Here is a 25,512-nt window from a genome sequence, read left to right as displayed (position 1 = left end):
TCTCCCGATCACGTAGCTCAAGGAATTAGCCACACCTAGAGAATTAGTTCGTATTAGTGACATCCATTAGAGAGGAATTCATGTAATGGATGTCTTGATTTGCCTTGCAAGCAGCATCTGCTCTTGAAAGTCGCATCTTAATCGTTAATGTCATCAGATGCTGATGATATGGATTGACTATTGTGAACTGCTTTTTGCATCCGGTCAATGAAGATATAATTAGAAAAAGTTACGTCTCAATTCTTAAAGGTTATGCATTTTAGGAATTTGTTTTTGGATTTTAAGCTTCCTTTTTCCATTAGTTTAGGGCCTACTTTATTCTGTTTTTTTTTTCCTTTTGGCAACATTAAGGCTAAATGATCTCTTTTTTTGGCTGTGTATTCAAATTTATACTTTTTTTACTATTCCAAGTGATAAATGTTTTAGTATCATACTGGTATTGCAGAAGTTTAAAGTTTTTGGATCCATGCAGGAGTGTGATTATTTGAGAGCACTTTCTAGACCTCGGCTTCAAACTTCGACTGTCGTTGATGCTAAAACAGGGAAGGTAACCGCATATAGCTATCTATCTTCAATGCTATTTCTATAGCTCCATTTGTTAGCTTCTATTGTTTTTATTCAAAGTAGGCATTTCTCCCTAAATGATATTATTCCACCTAAAATTTAGTCATAATAAATTATGATTCAATGTTTAGGCAATTTTAGGATTGTTTTTAGATTTTATTTTACTTTATTTTTTAAACCTTCAATGAACTAAAACTATGTAAAATTAATAAAAATGAATATTTAAAATTCTTTTCTTATGGACCCTATCCTTTTGTTATGTCAATGTAGTCCCAAGTAGGAATGTTGTTGAATCAAGCTAGCTTGGACTTGGCTTAATAAATGGCTGATGAATGAAGCTTAATGAGCTAACGGATAAAGCTTGAGCCACCCCTAATTTGATTTGTTAGGTCGCGGGCTAGTTGTTTAAAAAATATTAATATAAAATATGCTTAATTAAGTAAGATTCAAGATTTTAAGTTCAAATTTAAAAATATTCAAAAATTATTTATCACTTTCTTATACGAAGTGATTTCTTATTATTTTTCTTATATCATTTTATGACAATATTTATCCAAATTAAAATTATTTTCTTTATCATAATAAATGAGTTGTCTTAAACTCAGAACTCGGCTTGAGTTTGAGCTTGAACTTGTTTAATTAAAGAAGCTCCAACTCAAGTTAGGGGTGGCTCGAGTTTAGCTCGACTTGTTTACACTCTTAATTCTAGCATAACACTTATTTGGAAATGCAATGTCATGTCACTACATGTTGCTAAATTTCCATACATTTAAAGCTTTTTTTGAACACACATCTTTTTTATCAATCTTGAGAAGTGCCGACACCTACCCGATAAGCTTAATATGATTCATTCAGCATAGGCTAGTCTACCTTGGATTGAACACAAAGTTTTAGATGTCTTTGAAGCAACATTTTCTTGAAGGCCTTTAGTTTCAAAGGGCTAATCTTGATTTTTGAGTGGCACATCCCAAAGCTCGGTAATTTTCTTGAGGTGATCTGGTATGCCAAATATTTAAATGGATCTATCCTTAAGCTAAATTTGTAGAGGCACTTTTAAAGTAATCTAAAATGTCTTTGATGTGGTACTTAGAAAGATACTTTGATAAAAAAATCATCAATATAGCACTCTATTGGCTTGTGTGAGCTTGTCAAAGATGTAGTTCATAGCCTGTTGGGAGGCCGAATTGCATTGTTTTCTGACATGAAATATTGATGAGTGCTTAAAAGGTATTATGTTTATTATCTTTTTACACCATCAGGATTTGTTGTATATTTGGATGATTTTTTTATTAATTAGAACATGTCATGCATAGCCCATTGTCGATCATAAGCTCTGTTATAGGCAACATGTAATCATCCTTTAAGCATGCCTTTTTTTTATTCCAAAAGTGCAACATGTAATCATCCTTTAAGCATGTCTTTCTTAGATTCCAAAAGCTATGCATGCATAGGTATGATGCTTGGCTTTATGAATTCTTCATTTCAGTGATTGCATTTTGTTCAATCTTCGATTGCATTCTTTGTAAGGGTTTGCGTAACATGGACCTCCTTACGATGTTGACGAGTTTGTGTAATGCCATTTGAGGTTTTAATCTTTGCATTCCAAGTTCAGTATAATCCGAAGAGCTTCTTTAATATCTTGGTTTCATTGTTGGGAAGCAATACTTGATGCAGGCAGAAGATGGTTCTTCTTTTGATCCGAAATTGATCTTTTTAAGTTATGATTCATGGATAGCAGCCTATTTGTCTTTTTCTTGGAACATTCTGAATTTTTTGGTAAATAAGCTTGTGCCTAGTTTGTCTTATTTGTAGGTGTTGGCCAATTCAACAATCCTTATAATGAAAAGATATGTATTTGTGATGGATGTTTATCATTGATGTAACCAAGGCCTCAACTTTCAACTGCTTAATTTTTGGAAATGACTCTAGACTTACGGCGCCACACATTTATTCAAATGGTTGTGCCCATTTGTCCGACCTTTTTTAGGGTTTCTTCATTCTTGTTCCATATTACTTTCAACAGTGTCCAAGATGTATCGGTAAATTGGTGTCATTCTTGTTCCAGAATATTAAAGTATCACATTTTTTGTGTTGTCTGTATAAATTCAAGAAGAGCATTTTCAATTTTATTGTTGCAACATTTCCTATAACTGATAGTGTGGGATCAGTGCCGCCGACATAATCTCCTTGAAGATCCATAGGTTTAACATTTGAGCTATGATCACATGTAAGGTGTCATTAGTACTATAACAATAAATTTACATTTAAAGAAGGCTTTGACGTGGGGCGTTGTTCCGCAGGATCGCGGGATCTTGCATATCCTTGGAGCGCAATAACACCTGTGATCTTGGGTTCGAGCGGAGGCGGCAAATACCGACTTCCAATTTAGCCTTTTATTTTCCTTTCCTTGTTGATTTCATTCATATTCATCTATTTTCTAATTAGATTTTTCTATGAGGGAACTATTTCTATATTATTATTTTCTTTTTTTAGGAACTTGATTTGATTTGTGTTTTTAGAGATTTTATCTTTGATTTTCACCATAATGGAGTTGTGTGGATTTTCCTTTCGCAAGAAATATGTATGTAGCTTGTGCAGGAATAGGTGGTGAACCTCCTCGCCGCCCATACATTACTGATTTAGAGTTCTGTTTGCTATTTTTCAGTCGGGACAGCCATTAGATCTGCGTCCATCTGCTAGTCACAATAGAAAATCGTCATTTTATTTCTTCCGATTCGCTGTCCAATCGCCCATACCTTGTCGATACGTTGTTGGACTGTTGTTTTCATTCTGGACAGTTGTCGCACTTGCCCTACCTATTGCCCAATAACAGATTTTTCTCTTACATCCTTCCCAATAACATCGTCAGACTCACCTATTATCTTCCCCTTGTCATTCCACAACCACCTCTCCGCAAAAAACACTTTTTAAACATCTTCTAGGTGCCCTAGAACGGAATCGTCTAGTCCCTAATTTTTTTCTCTCAATTATTTCTATATCTATCATACCTAAATCATTTATACCGCAATTTCTAACCTGAACCCTAAATTTTCAAAATCCAACCCCCTACCTTCACCTAAAATTTGCCTTGACACTTGCCAGCAATACCCTAAATTTCACCATTTTTTTATCTACAATCCTGCACCTATGAAAACCTTAATTGATAGAAAGAGACAATACCGCCTAGGATAAATCTATATAGAGATGTCTAGGAGCTTGTTATGGAAGATATACAGCGAAAAATCATTCAACTGCAACAAAGCCTTGCTCCTTTGAGAGGATAAAACTCGAAGTGGTCACTCATAACCACAATGGTGACTCACCATATCGAGAGAAGGAATTGGATCTCTTTCATCAGACAGTTTTCAATAATCAAGAACCAATACCTTGACGATTTGACATGGAATATCAGGCGTGATATCGGGATTTTGGAGTAAAGGTAGATTTACTAGATTTTAATAGTTGCATGGATTCAGACGAGTTTGTCGGGTAGCTATAAATAATGGACCGAATTTTTTAGTACAAAGATGTTCCCTGGGATAAAATATTTAAATTAACAGCCATCAAGCTCAAAAAAATGCTTTCTTGTGGTGGGAGAATCTGAAGCATCTTCAACAGTGAGAATGGAAGAGTAAAATTATTGCCTTGTTCAAGATCTCTCAGTAGAAGAATACACCGTTGAGTTCGAGCAACTTATGTTAAGGTGTGATCAAGTGGAGCCTGAGGATAACACAATAGCTCGATATCTGAGGAGATTAAGATCATCCATTGGCACTATGGTCTAGTTACAACCCTGTTGGACACTACATGATGTTCATACCCTAGCCCTGAAGGTGGAGAGACAACACAATAGTATCAAATCCACACCTCCTTTCAAATAGGGTCAATTATTAGATTAAATAACAAGTTTACACCCATTGGAGCGTTCCAGACAGCCCAGCCCGAGGAAAAATTAGTTCAGAGTGGAGAAAAAAATGAAGACAACTAATACTCCCATATCCGTCCTAGCCAGGAATTACTTCAAATGCTATGATTTTGGGCGTAATGCTCCTGATTGCCTAAACAAAAGGGTAATATCTTTCACTCAGTAGTGTACAGTGGAGAGGCAAAGGGTGAAGTCCTTGAGGAGAACGGAGAGGAGTACTAGCTTCAGTTGATGAGGGAGAGATTTTAGTGATTCAAGCTAAGTTCATGAGAGATACTACAACAGGATTAACATTGGTAGTCCAAAAAAGTAGTGAGTTTGAGGTAATTAGTGTTAATCAAGAGTTTGAGGATGTAGAGTCACAAACAACTTTTTTGCAGTTGTTAAGTGGAGTATCAACAAGAATGACTTTGGTTCCAAGAGTGTCATGAGTTTGAGGAGCCGATATCAATCACAGATAATCTCAGATAAGAGAATTTTAGGATTTTTAGACTTACAATTTACCTCCTAAGCTGTTACTAATGAGGATAATCCAACATGTCATCGGTTTAGATGATGATAAGAAATTTGTGAGTTTTTTTGGAAGACTAGGGAATAACCTGAGTGATAAGTTTCGGTTGAACTCACCGACAGATTGTCATAAAGGAGCGGTGAACCACGGCTTTGGAACTTTCTTTAAGTGTTTTATGGAAAAGAACATCTGACAGTGGGATCTAGTTTCTTTCAGAGAAGAAGAAGAAGCTTCTTGTAGCCTTGGAGAATGATGTGGGGTGTTTCTCCTTAGGATCGCAAGATCCCGGGTATCCGCGAAGCGCAATAACACCCGCGATTGTGGGTTCAAATGGTGGTTGGGGACATCGACTTCAAATTTAACCTTTTATTTTCTTATTGATTTATTCATATTCCTCTTTTCTTATTATAATATGAGAAAACTATTTATAACTTGTTTTTTTAAGATACTTTTTATTTGATTTGTGTTTTAGAAATTATATTTCTGATTTATACCCTAATTGAGTGTTTTATCATTTTTCTTTCGTAAGTAGTGTGTTTGTAGCTTGTGCAGCATTAGATTATAAACCTCTTCGTCTGAGCTTCACATCTTTATAGATGTCCAGCTCTTGTTATATCCATGTTGTATAGTGCTTAATGCCATCATGCATATAATTTATGCACTGATGAAGATGAGATTATCTCGTGCTTGTGCAACCGTGATTGTTTCAAAGAACTCAGATTGAAGGGTTGACATCTTTAATATGAAGCTTGGCCCTTGTTCTGATGACATTGAATCGGCAGAGGAGAGCTAACTAATCTATAATCTTTTGATCTTTTTTATATAATCCGCTTAACATTAGTTGATATGAACTTTAGATCTATCCACTAAGTATGTAGTTCCTTCTGTTCTTAATGTTTATGATATTAGCTGAAGTCGCAAGATTTTATTGTGATCTTGTTAAGATTTGGCCCATTCACATTGGTTGTGGCTTTAAATCTGGTGATTGTGCTCTATTGTTTAAAGGAGCGGGTCTTCATTAGTGAAGTTCACGCTAGGATATTCATCATTTAGAGGGTCTCTTTATTTACTTCTTCCACAAAATATGCCTTATAGATCTCCAAGTTGAATTGGGATTTTATGAGTATCTCCCTCAGTTTTGGTGACATCATTAGAGCATTATGGATATTGCGTGAGGAGAACCTTATCAAATGGGAAGAACATTATAGTGGACCCTGGTTAATGTAACTTGCTTTCAGGTGGGAAAACTATTCTTTTTTTTTTTCTCTTTTATCTTTAACTGTGACTTTTGTATCCATGTTGGCAGATCTTCCTCTAAATTGCAAAGGATTCAGCAAATTGGATTCTTGGTTGAAATTGATTGTTCTTCAAACACGACCTGGATAGCTCGAGTCAATTATCTCCAAGTCTCTTGGTTATGTTATAGTGACATCATAGTAGCGGGTGTTGCTTCAAATGCAGAATGTACCCATTTCACATACAGGCATGGACTCTTTTTCTTTTCGGTATTTAAGGAAGATTGATTTCATTCTTGGAGTGAACATGCCCTATTGTATGGGACACCATATAACAAGCTTTTTTTGGAATTTTATTTTGTTGGGGGTAAAATGATCGAGATAAAAGAAGCCAACAACATTGAAACTTGCATATAGACGCTCTCTCAACACATTTAGTAATCTATCTGTAATGACCACTTTGCTTTTGGACTTTCTAGGCTTTTAACCAACCTATTGCTAATCCTCTTCAATCTTGATAATTAGGGTAAGTGCAACTTTTTTTGACGACTCTTAATTGTTATTTAGTTATCACCGGATCCTTCTACTTGACATTGAGAGCATGCTTTAGCTGTCGAATCATCTTTTTTGGGTTTTGGAACAATTAGAGACCCACCAGTCACCTTTTCTTGACGCTGATGTTTCAACTACAACTCCTAGTAAATCGAGGATTCCATCCTGAATTTCATATCTCCTTTCTCTGCATGTATCAAGAATTTATGGGAAAACTTTGTCTTCCATCTGATATTTGTTTTCCCCAATCCTCAATGTTTTACTAATCTTCAATCAAGTGGTTGACACTTCCATGGTATGGTAGTAGTTGGGCTCACCGATCTTGCCTGCATCATCTGGTTGCTTAGGTCTAGGGATTTGAAGGCCTTTTTTCACTTCTTAATCAGGTTTTTGAATTTTTCTGCACCCATCTTTCCCCCTAGACTTAGCCAAATTTAACCAATTTACTTAATTAACCCAACTATGCTTGGGAAACTGTTGTAGGTTGGGCCACAGTCTGATTGTGAAAATTGGCATGGCTAAGCTCAGTCCAATACATTAGTCTTAATTGACCATCATGGATTGGCTCAAAGGGGAATTTGGAGGCAGCCATAGGTTGAAATATGCCTGGATGGGACCAATTTGGCTTGGGCTAGTGGGCCAAAGCTAAGTCCAGGTCCAATTTATTAAGCTGGGTTTACCCAGGTAAAATTCAGAATGTACATGGACTTAATTGATTTTGGCGAGAGTTGATTGGCATGACTGGTGGTCATTTGAGGCTCAATTGTACCGCTAGGTTAGCCGAAGATAAAAACACATCTTTCTTTTTTGATGTACACGAAACATCTTTTTTAGGTCATTTACATAACATACCACGTAATCACTATTTTGGATCATTTGCATCCATAAAAATAATTCAGATGTATTTACATATCTAACACCTAAACTTTAGTTTTTACATCTATAACACTCAAAAATTTTCAAAGCACATGAAAAATACCACTATTAATTTTTAAAAAGTGAAATATACTTTTTCATGCATAGGCACATATTATAAATGTAAAAATGAAAGTTTAGGTGTTATATATGTATTTACATAGGAATTGTGTGGTATGTACTTAAATCTTCCTATTTTTATTAGTGCTTGTAGCTCAAATAAAGTTTTGGTAGTAGCTAATATAACTGTGCATTGGCTGAAGATGCCTTCTCTTCTACTGTTGTATAGAAACCGCCAGGAGAATGCCTGTCTACAAAACTTGTGCCCTTCTTAAAATCTCTTACGTATATTGCTATATGCGTTACTATATATGTTTTACTTATTGTCTTTATGTAACTGTTTTGACATCTTCAGGGAGTTAAGAGTGAAGTACGTACGAGTTCTGGCATGTTTTTGAGATCAGAGGAGAGAAAATTTCCCATTATTCAGGTTAGCTTTAGTTTCAAGGTTTTCTTTTTTTGTCTTGATTTTACAGTACGTTTTCTTGTGCATGAAAATGTTAATGCTAGCCATGTAAAATTATACAAGCTGTAATCAAATTTAAAATTATATAAACCTAGTAAAGCCATTCTATAACTATATTCGTTGAATCTAAAGCCTAGGCTGTTCGAGTTTTATGTTTATTAGCTTTATCCTCTGCTGCATTACTTTGTGGCTTTTTAATCAGAGGATAGTATCTGCCAATGAGTAATCCATACATACACGGTCTCGTGAGCTTGAAGATTCACATCTCAATATGCTATTTTACTGTGGTCCAACTCTAAAAAAGGAAATCACCGTGCCTCAAAAGTAATGTCTTTGATAAACTAAAAAATTTGCTGGAAAAAAAATTGTCTGTTGGCTCCAGATGTTTCTTAACATGTTCTCCACTACCTTCCCTTCATACTGTGTCGTATTCTGGAAAATCAATTTATAATGATACAGTTAGGTCTTTTGTGTCGGACACATCAAATGTTAGCTTCTTAACAATTTTTTAAAAGTCCTTTTATCATTTATTTGAGTCCATTTCTTAATAAGAAGCTAACAGGATCAATTTGGTTTTAATGGCTGGAAACCGAGCGCAAGTATCATACTGCTAATAGGGACATATGGGATTAAATTGAAGGGATGGACATGTAAGCAAGCTGCCAGAAACTTAGGTTATATTTACTTAATGTATCTGTGGCATTCAGTTTTGCTTCTTTATGGATCTTTAGTTGTTTTAGTGACATATAAGTTAAAGCTTTGACTTTGATGGACTGATAAACGAGACACCACAAACCTTAGGGATCTACTTTTTATTTTTTATTTCTGTATCCGTGATTTCTCATTTGCTTAGTTATAATTGCGATGAATGTTATGGAAAAGATGTTTTCTATTACCTTAATTTAAACATTCTTTCTGGTTAGGCTATTGAAAGGCGGATCGCCGTTTTCTCTCAAATACCTGCAGAAAATGGAGAGCTTATCCAAGTTCTGAGGCAAAATTCCAAGGCTACTTTTTTTCTTTCTTAGACATTATAAGCATGTTCTTTTTTTCCACAGTACATTCTCGAGTAGTCAGACTTTTTTTCTCTATTACAGATATGAAGTCGGTCAACAGTACAGGCCACATCATGATTACTTCTCTGACTCTGTAGGTTATTTAATAACCTCCAGTTCTAAATTCCCCCCTCCCTTTTAATTTATTAAATGTTTCTGTCGAGCATATCATTTGAATGCAGTTTAACTTAAAACGTGGTGGGCAACGTGTAGCAACAATGCTGATGTATCTAAACAATGACGTTGAAGGGGGTGAAACACATTTTCCTATGGTGAGTTAATTCCTTTGGTTTTGCTTAATATATTACTCACTCTGGTTCTATAAAGATACTTTCCTTTGTTTCCTGTTTCTTTCAATATCTTAGAATCTCTTGTTTCTTCAACCTTCAGTGGTAAAGGAAATTGTATATTCAACTTTGCTGTGAATTATTCCATATATTTGGCGAGTTTAGTATCATTATTAGTTTTTGATGATGGTTTTGCATAACTTAATGTTGGAGAGAGTGAGAGGAGAGAAATTTAAATATAATATTAATAAAGGGATTACAAAGTCCTTTATAAGGGGAGGGCTACAAACCCTCACCTGTTACATTTTCAACAAAGTAATCCTATGTCAACTTTCATTCAATGATTATGGTATTTATGAAAGTACAAAGCATAGCATTTGAAGAGATAAGAAAGGGCCTTAATACAATACATAAATGATAATTTAAATGCATGTTTTCTTATTCTTCGACTACTTGTCCTTTGATCTTCTATGGTTCGTGAATTGAAACTGAAGTTCATTTTCTCCACGCATAAGACGGTTGATTTTAAGTGAATTTTTCAAGGCTACTCAAAATATTCAAGAGAAATTACTTCAATGTTTACCCAATTATTCAACAATACTTACACATTTTCTGAAGTTTTGGCTACCTCATGTATGGCTCATGAAACGTAGCAAATACATTTTTCTAAGTTACTTCAACACCGCTCCAAATATTGTTAGAAACTTTATAGAGAAGGTAATTGAAGAACACTCCTAATATTTATAGAGAAACTACTTCATATTTATACCATTTTTTTAACAGTACTCTTCATTTATTCAAGCATGTTTTGGCCATTTTATGCATTGCTTATGAAAAGTAGCAAGTACTTATGTAAGTAAGGCATCTCTACGAACATTTTCATTAATTGATACATCAAGCGGCTTATCATTAAAATAGATAATTATCCAAATATTAAGAATAACTTATAAATATATATTAGAAGAAATGAGTTGTCTGCATCACTTAAATTCTGTGAAACACTTTTCTTCTCTCATGTTGTGAGATTACTGCTAATCAATGATTCAAGAAGTTTACTACTTATTGCTGTATGGTTGCTTGTCCAGCTTAATGAGGTGCACTTTCTTTACCTAATATGCATGGCTCTATTTTGCATAATTGATGGGGCCAGATAAGAGAGAAAAATAGTGAAGGGGAAAAAGAATTAGTCTCAACCGAGATGGGATTAAGAATGTGCAGCAACACATTTGTGAGATATCATTTCTATCTTCAGAAATTTTCTATTGCTTTCCTTAAGTGGTCTACTTATAAGAGATGACATTTAGGACTTACATTGCAACATTAGAATGTCCAAATATCCCTAGGTCACATGTAAGTGCAATTTCTAGTAGCTGAACCAAACATGGATGAGGTGTCGGTACAATGATGATCAATGTGCAGAAATTTTCCGAAGGCAAGAAAAACTCGCCTTTTAAGAGTGAGGGCAATGGTCGTCATGAGAAGTTTAGGCCCCGTTTGGTATCACTTTGTTTTCTGTTTTTGCTTTTATTTTCACTTTTATTTTTTAAAACTTGTTTGATTAGTATAATTTTTATATGTTTTTATTTTTCATTTCAAAAAGTAAATCACCTTATTTTTAAAAACACTTAAACACCTAAAAGATTTGTAAAATATTAGGCCATCGTACACTACATCTCCATAATTTTCTTCTTCAGTATCATCAACTTCACAGAGATCTCATTCTTGGGCTATGTTGTGTTGTGGGCATCAGTTTTAACATAGCCTTTTTTATTGAATGAAGTGCTATTATTTGGGGTTTTGTTGTCAGAATTCCTTCTTTTAGTGATTCACAAACCATTAGGTGGCTTAAAGATTGTTGTGAGCTGTTCATGAAAGAAAGCTAATCAATGGGTGCAATAAGGTTTTAGCGACACCTATAGATCTCTAAAGCTAGATGATGAGCTTCTTCTAAGGTTTTAGTATTATTGAAGTTCATTTTCCTTCTAATTTCTTGTTTTAAATCAGTCATGCATTTCTCATTATGACTATTGGTTACTCTACTAAAATAAATTGGGTGATAAAATCCTCAAAATGATTAAGGTCCTTAGATATTAATAGTGTCATGTTTTAAAGTCAACAAGTATTCCATTAGTTATTTATAGAATCAAAAGTTCTATAATTGTCTCTTGTGCTGGTGCCTTATTTGAGCCCAAGTTGTAATTGGCAAGCTGGAATAACAATCAATTTCACTTAAGACACATAACCACTGTTTTTTGACCAACACATTTAACTTCACCTTTGTCAATCAAATCTGTTAATGATTGGACATATTTTTCCTTTTGGAAAAAAGCCTTGTAACCCAAGAAAGCATTAAGATCATGCTTACCATTGAATGTGCGTGCATCAACCTTTTCCCTCTTGAAAAACCATGATTATCAACCTCATGACAATAGTATTTTTGCTATATATAGCCACACATGTACGCGCACAATGTTGACACTGTATATAATGTTATTACTTCTGAAGGTCTTCAATTAGTGAAGAATGATGAGGGAGCTATTCGATGCTGTTCATGTCTGTCTTTATGTTCACCATTAGTTGTCTGAAAGTCAACATTAGAAATGTTCACTAATTTACAGTTAATCTAGTGTTCCAAACTTACACCATGGGCTCTTGTTCCTAAATTTATCTTCCCTGGCCCCCCTTTTTTGTGTTTTATTCACTTTTCCTTTTTTTTTTTGTGTTTTATTCACTTTTTTATTCAACCAGTTTTAGCAAAATTTTGTGGCCCACAGTTGAATTCAGCCAATAAGATAAAGCTATAGATTCTGCGATATGCCATCGTAATTATTGATGCTAAAGTTCAATTGCATACAGTAATTTCAATTCTCAAGCGCATAGTTCATTAATAGTAAATATCAGAAATTTCCCAGAATTAGGTCATGTATAAATCATATAATAATAGAAAATATGAAATAGCTTAATCAAACGAAGTTTTCTAGTCTAGAACTATCTGCTACCAAATTTTTGGATGGGATTTATGTTAAAGCTTAGAGAGAGATCGCTATATTATAGTGGAGCTTCCCAAACTTTGAACTTATAGATGACATAGGACTCCTCAAATATAGAAATCTAATCATGGCATCAATAAAAGCTCAATATGTCAATCATGGGGTGTGATCGAATCCCTGCTCTGGCAACAATTACAACATAGTATTGTCTCATTTTTTAAATACGGACTTTTACAGCATTGATAGTGAAGCTACTGGCATTGCGCTGTGATGCCCTATAGTGAAATTTCTGCAACTATCAAGTGGTCAGAGCAGCTGCAGATGCAATTTCTTCTTCTGGAATTCAAATTTTGATAACATTAATAAAACATTTTTTGGGCTCACTGGCTGAACTGAGGAGGAGGCTGGATGTATGGGAGTAAATGAGTAGAGTCGTGCTCAAGCCACTCTTGACTTGAGCTTGATTAATTAATCAAGTTTGAGCTTGAGCTCGAGTTTAATTTTACGAGTTTGAGCCGACTTACGAACTGGCTTGTTTATTATGAAAAAGAGAAAATAAGATTAATTCAAACCATTGCTATAATAAAATGACATAAAATGAGCAATTAGGGGATAAATTATAAGAAATCTCTTGCTATAAAATATAAAGTATTATTTTTTTTAACATTTTAAAATTTTAAAAATATACCCTCAAATTTAATATATTTGAAGTATATATTATATTAATATTTTTTAAAACGAGTTAGCTCACGTAATAATTAGTCGAGTTTGGTTGGCTTGAGTTTGGTTTGTTAGCTTATCAAGCTCAGCTCACGAGTTACTTATCGAGATGAGTCTAAGCCGGCTCATGAGTCTGCTTGGCTCAGTTACACCCCTAGGCGTGTGTGTGCTATTCATTGTTGGGCTTAGATAGAGTTAGGCTAACTGGGAAGGGTTTGTAACGCTTTTGCCTGTAAGTCAAGCAGCAACGGAAACCTGGATGTAAAACAAAAGGTCGTTCTAATGAGCAGAAAAAAATTTAGGACGCAATTGTGAGGAAACTAAGAGCATGCAGAAATAGCAAAAGAAAAACCTCTCTCTGAACATAATGAACAAAAAACTATCGATAGAAAACTTTAGTACAAGATTAAGCACTGAATCAAAAAGAATAGGTAGGGAGAAGAAGTTGGTCTCAATCTGGGAGGGAAGATAGTCTATACCTTGGTTATCAGTCATCACTCGTGTCCCATTCCTTTCACTATATCTATTATTAAGAGATGACCTGTTGATAAGTTTAGAATTTTAAGTAGCCCTAAGGACATGTAAATACAATTGGAAATTATAATAGGCATTTGTCATTAATATTCAATTAGCCCTTTGGGCATGCAAAAAAAAAAATCATGTCTAATTACTCTTAAAATAATGCAAAATATGCTAAAACATGAAATCGATCCAAATACATAAATAAGGAGAAATGACCCTAATTATCTAGAATCGTTTCGATTAAGGTGATGATATTTGACACTGTCCATAGTATGTAGGCTGAGATCTAGAGGATGTGATTATCATCAATCTATATCAATCACTGCATTGAGATCATTATCTTTATAGTTCCTAATATTACTCGTTTTGTTTTTTTGTTTTGTTTTATTTATTTATTTTTGGTAAGAATACTATGCCATTTATAGCTTAATTCATGGTGTTCTTGCAAATTTATGGTACTTGATGTGTTCAGAACTGCACAATAAGTCATGGTTACGTCTGGCACTCTGTATGGCTAATGCTTTTTATTCTTCGCATATTGGATTGTAATTATTAAGTGAATATGTTGGGCTGTGGTGTGGTGTGTTTGTGCATCGGTAAGTAAGTTTTGGAAAAAATAAATCAACAATGTTGTGAAGAAAGATTACTCCATCGGTACTTGCTGTAAAGCCTTGCCATTGATTGATTTAACTTTGAAATGCAACACTCTTCCCATAAGCATTTTTCGCGAATATTTTTATCTAATATATATATATATATATATATTTTTTTTTTTTTCTAATGGATTTTTAAAACCCAATTTTCCTTTTCTTCGGTGACTATTTATAAAAAGCCTTATATTTCCTCACCCTAATCTGATTCTCATTTTAGGCCGGAAATGGAAAATGTAGCTGTGGTGGAGACATCGTAAGAGGGATTTGTGTAAAGCCGAAAAAAGGAGATGCTGTACTATTTTGGAGCATGGTTTGTATTTCCCTTCTTTTGACCACTGTTGATTTATTAAGAAAAAAAATATTCACTTAATAATTACAATCCAATATGCGAAGAAAAAAAAGAGAGATGTTGTACTATCCGGATGCTATGATATGAGTCTGGGTCATCCTAATGCACCTAATAATTCGAATACCACACCCACCCTACACTCAGGGACTTTCGAACCCCATACCAGAGATGACTTACAACTAACAAGCAGATGTCCGATCAACTGATCTGAGTACGCGGCGCAAATATATATATATATATATATATATATATATATAAAGACACACACACACATACATACATACAGTTTACTCCAAAGCTTCTAATCGTTTTTTTCACCTCACCAATCTTTCCAATATCCTTTTAACATAAGATCAATAAAATGTGCCGCACATAGATATATGCATCTTTTTCTCCATTATCAATTGACCTAAATAAAAAAAAGTGTTGAAAATCTTTAATCTTAAGAAAACTAAAATATATATACATTTAGTTGCAAATAAAATAAATTATAGACATAGAAGTCCTAGAAGAAGATAGCTGAAATATTATTTGTAACCACTTAAAGCTCATTATTTTCTCCAATTTTTTACGAATTTAAAGAGTTTCACGGTAATTTTTGAATATTCAAAATATATATATGACTTTTAAGAAAACAGTGTCTAAAAATGAATTAACCAAAAAATTAATAATGGATCGTTCTCTACGATCACTCCATCCATCAAACATAAGAGTGCATCCATTCTCTTTCGAATTTTTTTATGATCTTTCGTGTCATTTATAATTGACTGTAATTCCTTTTCAAGTAAAAGAATTCTTAACTCATGATAAGATGGTGGTTGAAGGTCTGGTCCATACTGATTATCTCAAACATATGATCAATACTCTCCAACTTCAATACATTAAAAGGAATTCATGATTGATAAAACCAGCTAACAGTGTATTATATAGTTTGTTGTCTGATACTCTTATCGACATTTTCTTTAATTCTCATTTGCCTCATATTTTTCTCTTCTAGCAACTTCTCCTTCAGGTTTCTTATATAGAAAAAGTATGCATTGGACATCTTATTTTAAATATGTTACTGTTCTCAAATGCTCTTTTGCCACAATGTAAGGGCGGTTGATATTTTTTTCAGTTATATCAACCACCTCATTGTCTTTCATATAAATACATTTTTTTTATTTACTTACTCCCTGATAAATAAGCCGCTCCTCTCTTACATCAGAATGTACTTTCTTACTCCTCACAGCAATTACTTCTTTTGATGTATTAGAAGAACCAATCAAGTGCTCATTGGCTCGAGATATACCCTGATTTATCTCATTACCACAATAAATACATACATGCCATGAAGTCAGTTCAAATTTCAATTCGATATATTTCCAAGTTAGATCTTTCTTCCTTGTTCGAATAAGTCATACATAAATTCTTTTTTCATATACACAAAAATAAGTAATTACAATTTATACATTTTCATATACTTCAAATATGCATGTAAACATGAACATCAATGAATACATTTTTGAAAATAATCCGATCGATGGCCTAACAAAATTCAAACATCAGATCACAAAATCACCACAAATAATCAAATGGATTCTACCATTTACAATGATTGAATCAGCTAAAACTATATCATTCATACATAGGGGCGTAAACGAGCTCGTGTTCGTCTTGTTTGCTTAGCGAGCGGAACACGAGCCGTTCACGAACAAAGAGTCATTTTGATAACTCTAATCATAGCCATAAGATGTCAAGGATTAAAACAAGATTTAAAACATCATTTGAATCTAATTTAATAATTTTTATTCTATTTTCTTAATTAATACTTTTAATTGGTTATAAATCTTTGTAGCCTTGTAGTCAATTATTTTTTTTAAAAGAACTATTCATCAAATATATATATAATTGACTGTTAGTATTTCGAGCCAAAACAAGCCAAAATGAGCTGAACACGAGCTTCTTAAGGAGCCATTTTGACAGCCCTATTCATACATCAACAAAGGGTAGTCAAGAATACCAATAATCAAATAATTTTCAATGGGGAAAAGAACGTTGGAATAATTCCTCGTTCCTGATAGTGGGATAGTACGATAGAACATTCCTCTTCTAATCTGCCAAAAACTATCATAAGAAAGGATTGAAGAGTATTACGAATTCAATCCCTTAAGTTTTGAGGGAAATATTTGCTGGCATCCAAAGGCTGCTTTCTGGGAGCCGCCGAGTCATGATGATTGAAATTGTCTGCCGCATTCATGGGAGCAAATGCTGCAACGTTTAAGAAGAAATCAAGTAAGATAGCAGATTTTACAGATGTTCCAGAGATATATTTATCAATAAAAAATTTTTGATGATTTGTGCTGATGGTAAATTGAACGGGTGATTACATGCATAGAACCCGAATCATTGTTATTTAAAAATCTAGCATCCACTTTCATCCATTTTTCAAATTCTCTCTCAAATATCAAAATTCATGATAAAACCCCAACCTATATGTTTCATTTTTAACAGAATCTCAATGGTTTGATCATGGAATGTGTAAATGCATCCTTTCGATGGTTAAAAAATATCACCTGGGTGTTAGATTTGTAAATTGCAATGTTTCGTGTGCTATGTATGTAATTAATCACAAAACAGCTTCAATATGTTGTAAGAAGAACCATGGAATTAAACTAACTACTGTCAAAATAGAGATGCTTCAATCAACAACCAAAAAGTTTGGTGCAGTTTATAATTTTTTTTAGGATGCCTTATTTTTGAAAAGGAAGTTTTGCAGTTCAGACAATCTTCATAATTCATAATAGCGATCTTTGGGCAACCAAGCCCAATAATAACTGAAAGTTTGTTAGGCCAATCATTGTTTATGCAAGCTGATGCGTAGCACAAGAGATGCATGAAAAAAATATATATATTCTAGATTTTGTATAACATTTTATTCTCTAGAATTATTTTGAAATTTTTTACAATTTTGTTTTTAATGCAAGGATTATATTTATTTTTAGTTAATTGATGAAAGTTTTAGAAGTAATATAGATTTAAATTAAAATTAAATTAGTATTATCTTATAATCCTATCTCTGTAAACACAGTTGAATGAAAAGTATTAGGATTGTCAATGAAAAAAGAAATTAAAAGGCTCCATCCATTCTCTCTCTCACCACAAATTCAACGCCTTGCATGGCTATCGACAATGCTACCTCAAATGAACTGTATAATATGCAAGCAAGCCCATCATATGAATTATTTCGAGCCAAAATGAGCCCAAAATATGTGTTTGTGTTCGGCTTGTTTATAAATAGAGCTAAAAAAAATTATTAGTGCATAACTCACTTGCTTAACAAACAAATCGAACACGTGGTTCGCAAATGACGAGCTCTTTTGACAGTCCTATACACCATCACATAATCAAAATCAAATGCTCAGCGGCAAATCTCATAAAATTATTTTTGCCTTATGTTTGCATATGGATTTCAAACTGTTTAATAAAGAAAATATATTTCAAAATGCAAACACTTAAAGAGTTATTTTTTCTTATAGAGCAGGTCATAAGTTCAACTCTTAGACAAACCAGATGTTCTGTGTAAGCGGGTAGGGTTGATGAGATTTGTAATGCAACAGAGACTTGGATTAACTTTGAAGAAATGCAGCATACAAATGTGATCGTCTACATATCTTGCCAAAATTGAAAAGTTCTATATGACAATAAATGTTTAAATAAACTCAAATCATATGTAAACATATAAGCTTATAAACCAGATCCTATGTAAACAATTAAGCTGAGTAACAATGTTAAAAGTTTAAATCGTTCAGAAACTCTAGTAACGGACACGTTCATTGCACATCCTAACCAGATGAATTTGCTATCAAAATTAAGTTGTAATTACAAATATAAATACTTCCAACAACCCTCCTCTCAATGGCCATATTGACGGAAAATCTCAATCGAATGGGACTCTATTATCACGATATCCTCAATCTCAAAGAAAACTATTTCAGGCTTAAATCTAAATTAAAATTAAAATAATTAAAAAAAATTACAAAATTTAAAACATTTAAGCAAAATCTATGTCTTCAATCATAACGCAGCTATCCATCCATCATCACTAATAATTTATCGATGGGGACAAATTTAAGATAATTTAAACTTAAAAAGAGCTAATGTCATATAAGTGTACATTTATGATTACTCTCAAATAATTTATGCAGTAAGAACACGGCGAGTGTACTCTTAACTAGTTATTCGTTGTCATAATATTAATAATTCATGATTATGACCAAGGCCTTATGATCAATTGGTTTGCCATAAAAAAGAAATTATTAAGTTACAACCATAACTAAATCCCGAAAATTATACAATGGTTCTACCTTTCTTGAGTTGTGAACCCTAGTGCAAAATTCCTTATTAGCTACGATTGACTTGAAATTGTCCCCACATAAATAAATATCAACTCAAGGTGAACTTAGATGATGCAATTCATGGTTAATAACAAAGATAATTAAGTATGACTAGGTTGATTACCTCTAGCTAAATAGATAAAGGTTCATGACAAGAAGATGAAATTATAAGATCTTGATCAAATTCATCATCATTTCCCCAACTATCCTTTGTATGCTAACAAGAGTAATTTTTTTCAATTCTAAACCCAAATCAATGGTACTATAAACTACGCATGTAGTGCCATTCAAATAGAATTAATTGAAATTTCCTCTTGTAATCATAAAAGATAATTTATCATAGGAACTTGTACCTATAGGAATTCCCACAAAAAAATTATAAAATTCTAGCAAAATGAGGGAAATCTTTGAGTAGTGTATCATTTGATATCTAATCCATCCCCTAAAAATTTAGCCTAGAACACACTCTCATAGAAGAATTAAATGTAAATTTTTTAAGCCCTTTAAGTATTTCGAGAACTAATTGTGTTGATGCCAGTCTTGATTTAATTACTAGATTATCTTCATTAATGGTTGGTCTCATTGCACAAGGTTATTTTTTGATAGTTGTTCCCCAATTTTTTGACAAATTTGGGTTGAAATTCAAACACAATTTGGCATTTATGTTCAGATTTTATACAGTGAAAACTCTATTGATAATGCATAGGAATAACTTTCTACTTCCAAACGTGCACCACTTTAGAAAGCATCCTTTATCAATTATCATTTTCCCATACACAAAAAATGAAGAAGATGAATGCAAAAAACTTCCACTTTATTATGATTGCATGACTTAGTCATGTTCCACCTTATTTTTTAGGAAGTGATACTTGTTATTTAATCAATTGCATGATAGCTTTAATCTTGTTTAATCAAATTCCTCATACTATTCTCTTTCTTAACCAATATATGCGTTCTCTTTTGTTATGTTTTGAGTTGAACATGTTTTGTTCATAATTTTATTACATGGAAGGGTAAAATTTTAAGTTTTATTTTTGCCCTTTAATTGCATATTTTTTAGCTACCCTCTGCTTCAAAAGAGATGCAAATGTTGCTCTCCAGATAGTGATTGCTATCTTCCTTAATAGATGTCACTTTCTTTTAAAATTTGATATTCTTCTTTTAATTTCATGTTGAACACATTATAATATTCATTTCATTCCCGACCTTAGGCCACCCACTAATCCTAAATCCAAAACATGCGGTTGCTTTTATTCATCAACTTTGAGTCTATCATCCACGTTCTACACCATGACCCGTTGGCCATGAAGAAGTAATAGATAATCACCTCATACTCCAACATACTTAAATGCCACAACTCTACCTCATGTTGACTCGCCTCTTATTGCTTTGAATACTTAGAAGGAAAGGATGCATTCCAATCAAATGGTAGTTGAAGTTGGTTCGTCTGCCTCCAGATTAATATTTTGTTGGTTCTCATTGGATTTACAACGCCAAGGTTGGTCATCTTAAGGCTCGCCCTGTTGCCAAATGCCGTACTCAAAACTTTTTGGTTTGTTTCATGAGATGTATTCGCATTTTGTTTGACTTTCTTATATATGTTGACATGCATTATTAGCATACTCATCAGATGGAAATTAAAAATGCCTTTATATATTGACAGCTCATAACAAAGTTTATATGAAGCAATTTCTTGGCTTTGTGCCTGAGGGGATTCGAAAATTGTAAATAGGTTGAGATGATCCCTTTATGGCCTTAAACAATCTCGACACACTTGGTTTTAACAACTTAACATTCAAAATGATTGGCAAATCTATTTGGTTGCTTATATTGAAGGTATTTGTTAATATATCATTTCTCGAATCATTTCTGGACAAAACAATTTTGAACTTAAGTATTATCTAAGTATTGAGGTGGCTTAATCGAAGTATTGGTGATAGTATTTCAAAATGAATGCACTAAATATTCTAAAGACAAAAAAGTTGGACTGTAGACCTATTGAGGCTCTAATAGATCCGAATTGAAAGCATTTACCAGATCAAAGTAAATCTTTATCATATCCACACAGAATACTTGTGGGAAACTAAACTATCTCACGATTCTTCAACTGAATATTTCATTTGTTCTTAAGTGTAAGCAATCAATTTCTACAATCAGCATATGACAATCATTTAATTTTGCGTGTTGAATGTTCAGATATATTAAAAGGGCATCATGCTAAGGCTTACCATATGAGAAAAAAACAAACTTGAGTAATTGACTAAATTGTTGCAGAACAGGTAAAATTTCCTTTACATAAGCTTCTATGACAACATATTGTTTTCTCAATTTGGTGTCATAGAAGAGTAGCAAACATATTCTCAAGTTAATATGTTTGAATAATTTGCTGCAATTATTAAAATTTGGTGAAATAAGCCAAATAAAGTTGAATTACGAAAATCATATGAAGTTGATTTATGCAATCAAGCAATGTTGCATAGTCTCCAACCAAGTTTTTCATGAGAAAAATACAAAACATTGGGATTGATTGTCATTTCAGCATAAAAAAATTTCTTTCCAGGTGCATTTGCCATTGTTTTATCAACTAAAATTATCATCTAGCATATATCTTCACTCAATATCTCATAGATCCTCAAATAAATTACATTTGCAATAAGCTTATGACATGATTATGTGCTATAGCTTGGCAAGATAGGAATTATAGATAGTGTTTATAATAGTACTTACTTTTATTTACTGTTTATTTGCTTTTTATTAACTGTTAGTATATGTTATTTGAGGTTTTATCTGTTTCTTATGTCGGTCAAAATGAGAAATACATGTTACATTTGCAATAAGCTTATGACATGATTATGTGCTATAGCTTGAAGGGCAAGATAGGAATTATAGATAGTGTTTATAATAGTACTTACTTTTATTTACTGTTTATTTGCTTTTTATTAACTGTTAGTATATGTTATTTGAGGTTTTATCTGTTTCTTAAGTTGGTCAAAATGAGAAATACATGCCCCCTCTATTTTTACATTATGAAAAGAAAGATTGGCGGAAATTTAAAGTAGGGTAGTTTGTGATATGGTATAGAATTTTTATAGCTTTCGAGCACCATATTAGCTTTCATGTAACTCACCATAATAGTTGAATTATTCTCACTTTAGAAAAATGTCATCCTTAACATTCACAATTAGCTAACAATCAAATATATCTGAATAGAATTGTCTCATATTAGCCTCTTTTCCCGTATGGCTTACCTTTTTTAACATTTATTCCCACTGAATTTTAATCATAACGATTTGTTCGCTTCTCAACTGTCTCACATCATATGTCAAAATACGATCAATTTTTTTTCTATGAGTTAGATTAAATTGTATCTCAATATCACCCTCTGGAACTTTATGTTCAACATGACATCATGCACATTTGAGATACGATCATGTAGGAATAATTTGAATCATAAGTGAGGAGAACAAGGTGACAATAATTAAACAGGGTGGAAGCTAGTTATTGACGAAATGCTTCCAAATTTGAAGGAACGCGGACAAAGGAAATATAATTCCATTTTGATTCTCAAGGGGTTGAGTACCTAACTAGAATTTATGATTTAAATTTTCAAGAAAGGTTTCATCAATATGATACAAAATAAAAATATACCAGTAAAATGAACAGATAGAGCTAACCTTTCTCTCTCATTTTTCTCTCTCTGTCATATTCAAACTTGTCACGAATTTGCCTGACATTTTCCCAAGTATCAGAAGATCTAGGTCCACCAAAACTATGATCCTGTAGCCATTAACAGACGAAAAAGATAAAGTCATAGTAGGTTTTGTGAACAGAACGCATGTGATTTTTGAATACGCAGCTAAAAGTTAAAAGTAAAATATGACTGGATTAAGACCATGCTGCTGCTTCAAAGTTGAGAATATAACTCTCAAAAGGCGAACATTAACTTTAAACACGAATAATATAATAACCAAGGAATGCATACCATCATAAAGCTTACAAATCTTATGAATTACTAGGAAAATAAAAGGTATAGACAAAATTATCAAAAAAGACATGTATAGCTTATTTCAGGAAGCTTATATTCCACCGATTATGATTCATGAAAATTTGGAAGAAAAACAATATTTCTTCAGACGCATTAAAATTTAGAATTAATCTTGTTATGAACAAATGGCTTTTTCTTGCCTTTTCTTTTCACATGATGTTTGACAGGAGTTTTCCAATACAACCAAATGAGGGCAAAAAATCTTAGGCTTGATAAACTGAAGAAGGGCAGCACCATGCATGAGCCAACGTCACAGAAAGAAGAGCTAGTTATGCTTACCTTCTATCTGTTACTAAAAAAATTGATTTCTACCTTCTTCCACGCATTGTGAAAGCATACTAAGGCAATCTCGTTCCACAACTTCTGATCCATAATGATGTTTATAAAAGCCATCCAGAACAATAGTGAACAGAACTCTAGCTTCTTTCTCCAAAGAACGTTAAATTTTTAAATTTGATTGACTTCAAAATCTGCATCCCACATTCTTCAGAAACTATCCAAGCACGGCAACACATCTAGATCCACTAGTGATCATATTCAACTTTGTTCTTCATGGAGATAGAAGCAAGTAGCAGACCAGCATCCCCCTCACACAAGCCCTTCCTTACATTACACATTCAGCATTTTTATAACGTTTCAGAAAAGGAACAATTGGTTCTACTCTACCCCTCCTCAATCTTATTTGGGAAGGCCTTTTCTTGAAAAAATAAAAAATAAAAACAAATTAAGAAGATGAAGAAAATAGTACATGACCGATTTCATGAAAAATAAGCCAGTCATTGAAGATCAAAAGCATATTATTCCATCCATCTGGTGTTTATAACTAACGTTAGTATCATCAGTTACAGCTTTGAGTAGTTAGTTAAACAGAAGTAAGCACTAGTCATCCAGTGATTTATCACTATGGCACCAAATATAAATAAGTCCTTTCATTCAGAAAATTCTACAACAAGTGCAAATGTACCCGAGCAAAGCAGTAATGCCAATTCTAGAACAAGTGAAAATTCTAGTCATTGGAGTTCAAAAGCATACTAGTCCCTCCATCTCGTGTTTATCAACAACTGTAGCATCATAAGATACAGCTTTGAATAGCTAATAAAACAGAAGCAAGCGCTAGTCATAGAGAGATTTATCACAATGGCACCAAATATAAATAAGTCCTTTCATCCAGAAAATTCTAGAACAAGTGCAAATGTGCGTGAGCAGTAATGCCAATTTTTTGAAGTCCCCAGCAAACTTGAAGCTAATTTGCCCCTTCAAAGTTAGCCTTAAAGCATACGCAAAAGAGCAAATGAAAATTATGGTTTTAACTATTCACAATGATGACAATCAATAAGTACTGGTTGCATAATGATATAACATGCGGAGAGTTAAATCTCAGACATCTGCACCAAAAAATGTATTTCCTGAAAATAGTTGGCTAAAAGGGAAGCAGTTAACATGCAAAGTTAACAGAAACAGAATAAAAATACACTAGCCCCAAACTTGTGGGAAAGAAAGCAATTAGAGTTGAAGAAAATTCACAACAGTACACCTAAATATAAAGTGATTATCCAGTAATGTGCAAAAAAAAACGTTGTAATTGATCCGTTGCCAGAGAAGGAATTCCTAATAGCTCCCCCAGCTCAAATTAGAAGTGCATAAAGAAACCAAGTAGATGGAGAAATACAAGAAATCCAACATGTTTGGGATTTAAGAAGCAGATCATTCCAAAAATAATGTTAAGTAAAATAGTTTGAGTTTCAATATAACAAAAGCTGAAATTTCACTTTTAACATGCATATTAAGATAGGGCAAGACATTTTTATCTATTACATTAGCATATGATGTTTTCATCTTTCAAGCATTTTATATCTATTAAAATTAATTCTGGTTAACTGATATACGGTGGATGTGCTAGACGTACTGCTAACTTAGAAGCAAAGAGAGAGCTCTGAGGGGAAACACGATATCGAAGTAGCCATACAGAAGTATATTTGAAGGACTTGTACGTTAATAGAATGAGTTAAGTGCCAAAACAGCCCCTTGAATATTTATATGGAGCCATTTTAATCCCAAAGTCTATAAAAGCACCAAACTAGACCCAAACTATTTTAATATGGGCAGAAATAATTCCAAATAAGGCTATTTTAACCCCTTTAAATGAGTCTGGGACAAAATTGATACTTCTATAGACACTACGACTAAAATGACCACTAACAAAGAGTAAGAGAGCTATTTTGACACCATTCTCTTAAACAGAGGAATACATAATATGAAAAAATTCAACGTGTACTAAAGCGGTTCA

General features: G+C 33.2%; 2 protein-coding genes across 2 annotated transcripts in view; one reads left to right on the top strand and one right to left on the bottom strand.

The window, feature by feature from the left end:
- Positions 1–14,892, top strand: part of LOC110033001 (prolyl 4-hydroxylase 1) — a 38,779-nt gene extending 23,887 nt beyond the window's left edge. Inside the window, exons 5-10 of the mRNA XM_020736821.1 lie at positions 473–547; positions 8,118–8,192; positions 9,152–9,222; positions 9,326–9,377; positions 9,466–9,555; positions 14,673–14,892. Of these exons, the coding sequence (XP_020592480.1) occupies positions 473–547; positions 8,118–8,192; positions 9,152–9,222; positions 9,326–9,377; positions 9,466–9,555; positions 14,673–14,825 (516 nt within the window). The 3' untranslated portion in view covers positions 14,826–14,892. The remainder of the gene's footprint in view (positions 1–472; positions 548–8,117; positions 8,193–9,151; positions 9,223–9,325; positions 9,378–9,465; positions 9,556–14,672) is intronic.
- A 1,853-nt stretch (positions 14,893–16,745) lies between these two features.
- The window catches only part of LOC110033002, a gene marked incomplete at its 5' end in the record, with an annotated part of 37,349 nt that continues 28,582 nt past the window's right edge, over positions 16,746–25,512 (bottom strand). The window contains 2 exon segments of the mRNA XM_020736822.1: positions 16,746–17,054; positions 22,855–22,957. Of these exon segments, the coding sequence (XP_020592481.1) occupies positions 16,945–17,054; positions 22,855–22,957 (213 nt within the window).

This window comes from Phalaenopsis equestris, unplaced genomic scaffold (genome assembly GCF_001263595.1).
Source record: "Phalaenopsis equestris unplaced genomic scaffold, ASM126359v1 Scaffold001079, whole genome shotgun sequence".
Lineage (NCBI taxonomy): Eukaryota > Viridiplantae > Streptophyta > Magnoliopsida > Asparagales > Orchidaceae > Phalaenopsis > Phalaenopsis equestris.
This window is presented reverse-complemented; position numbering and strand designations above follow the sequence as displayed.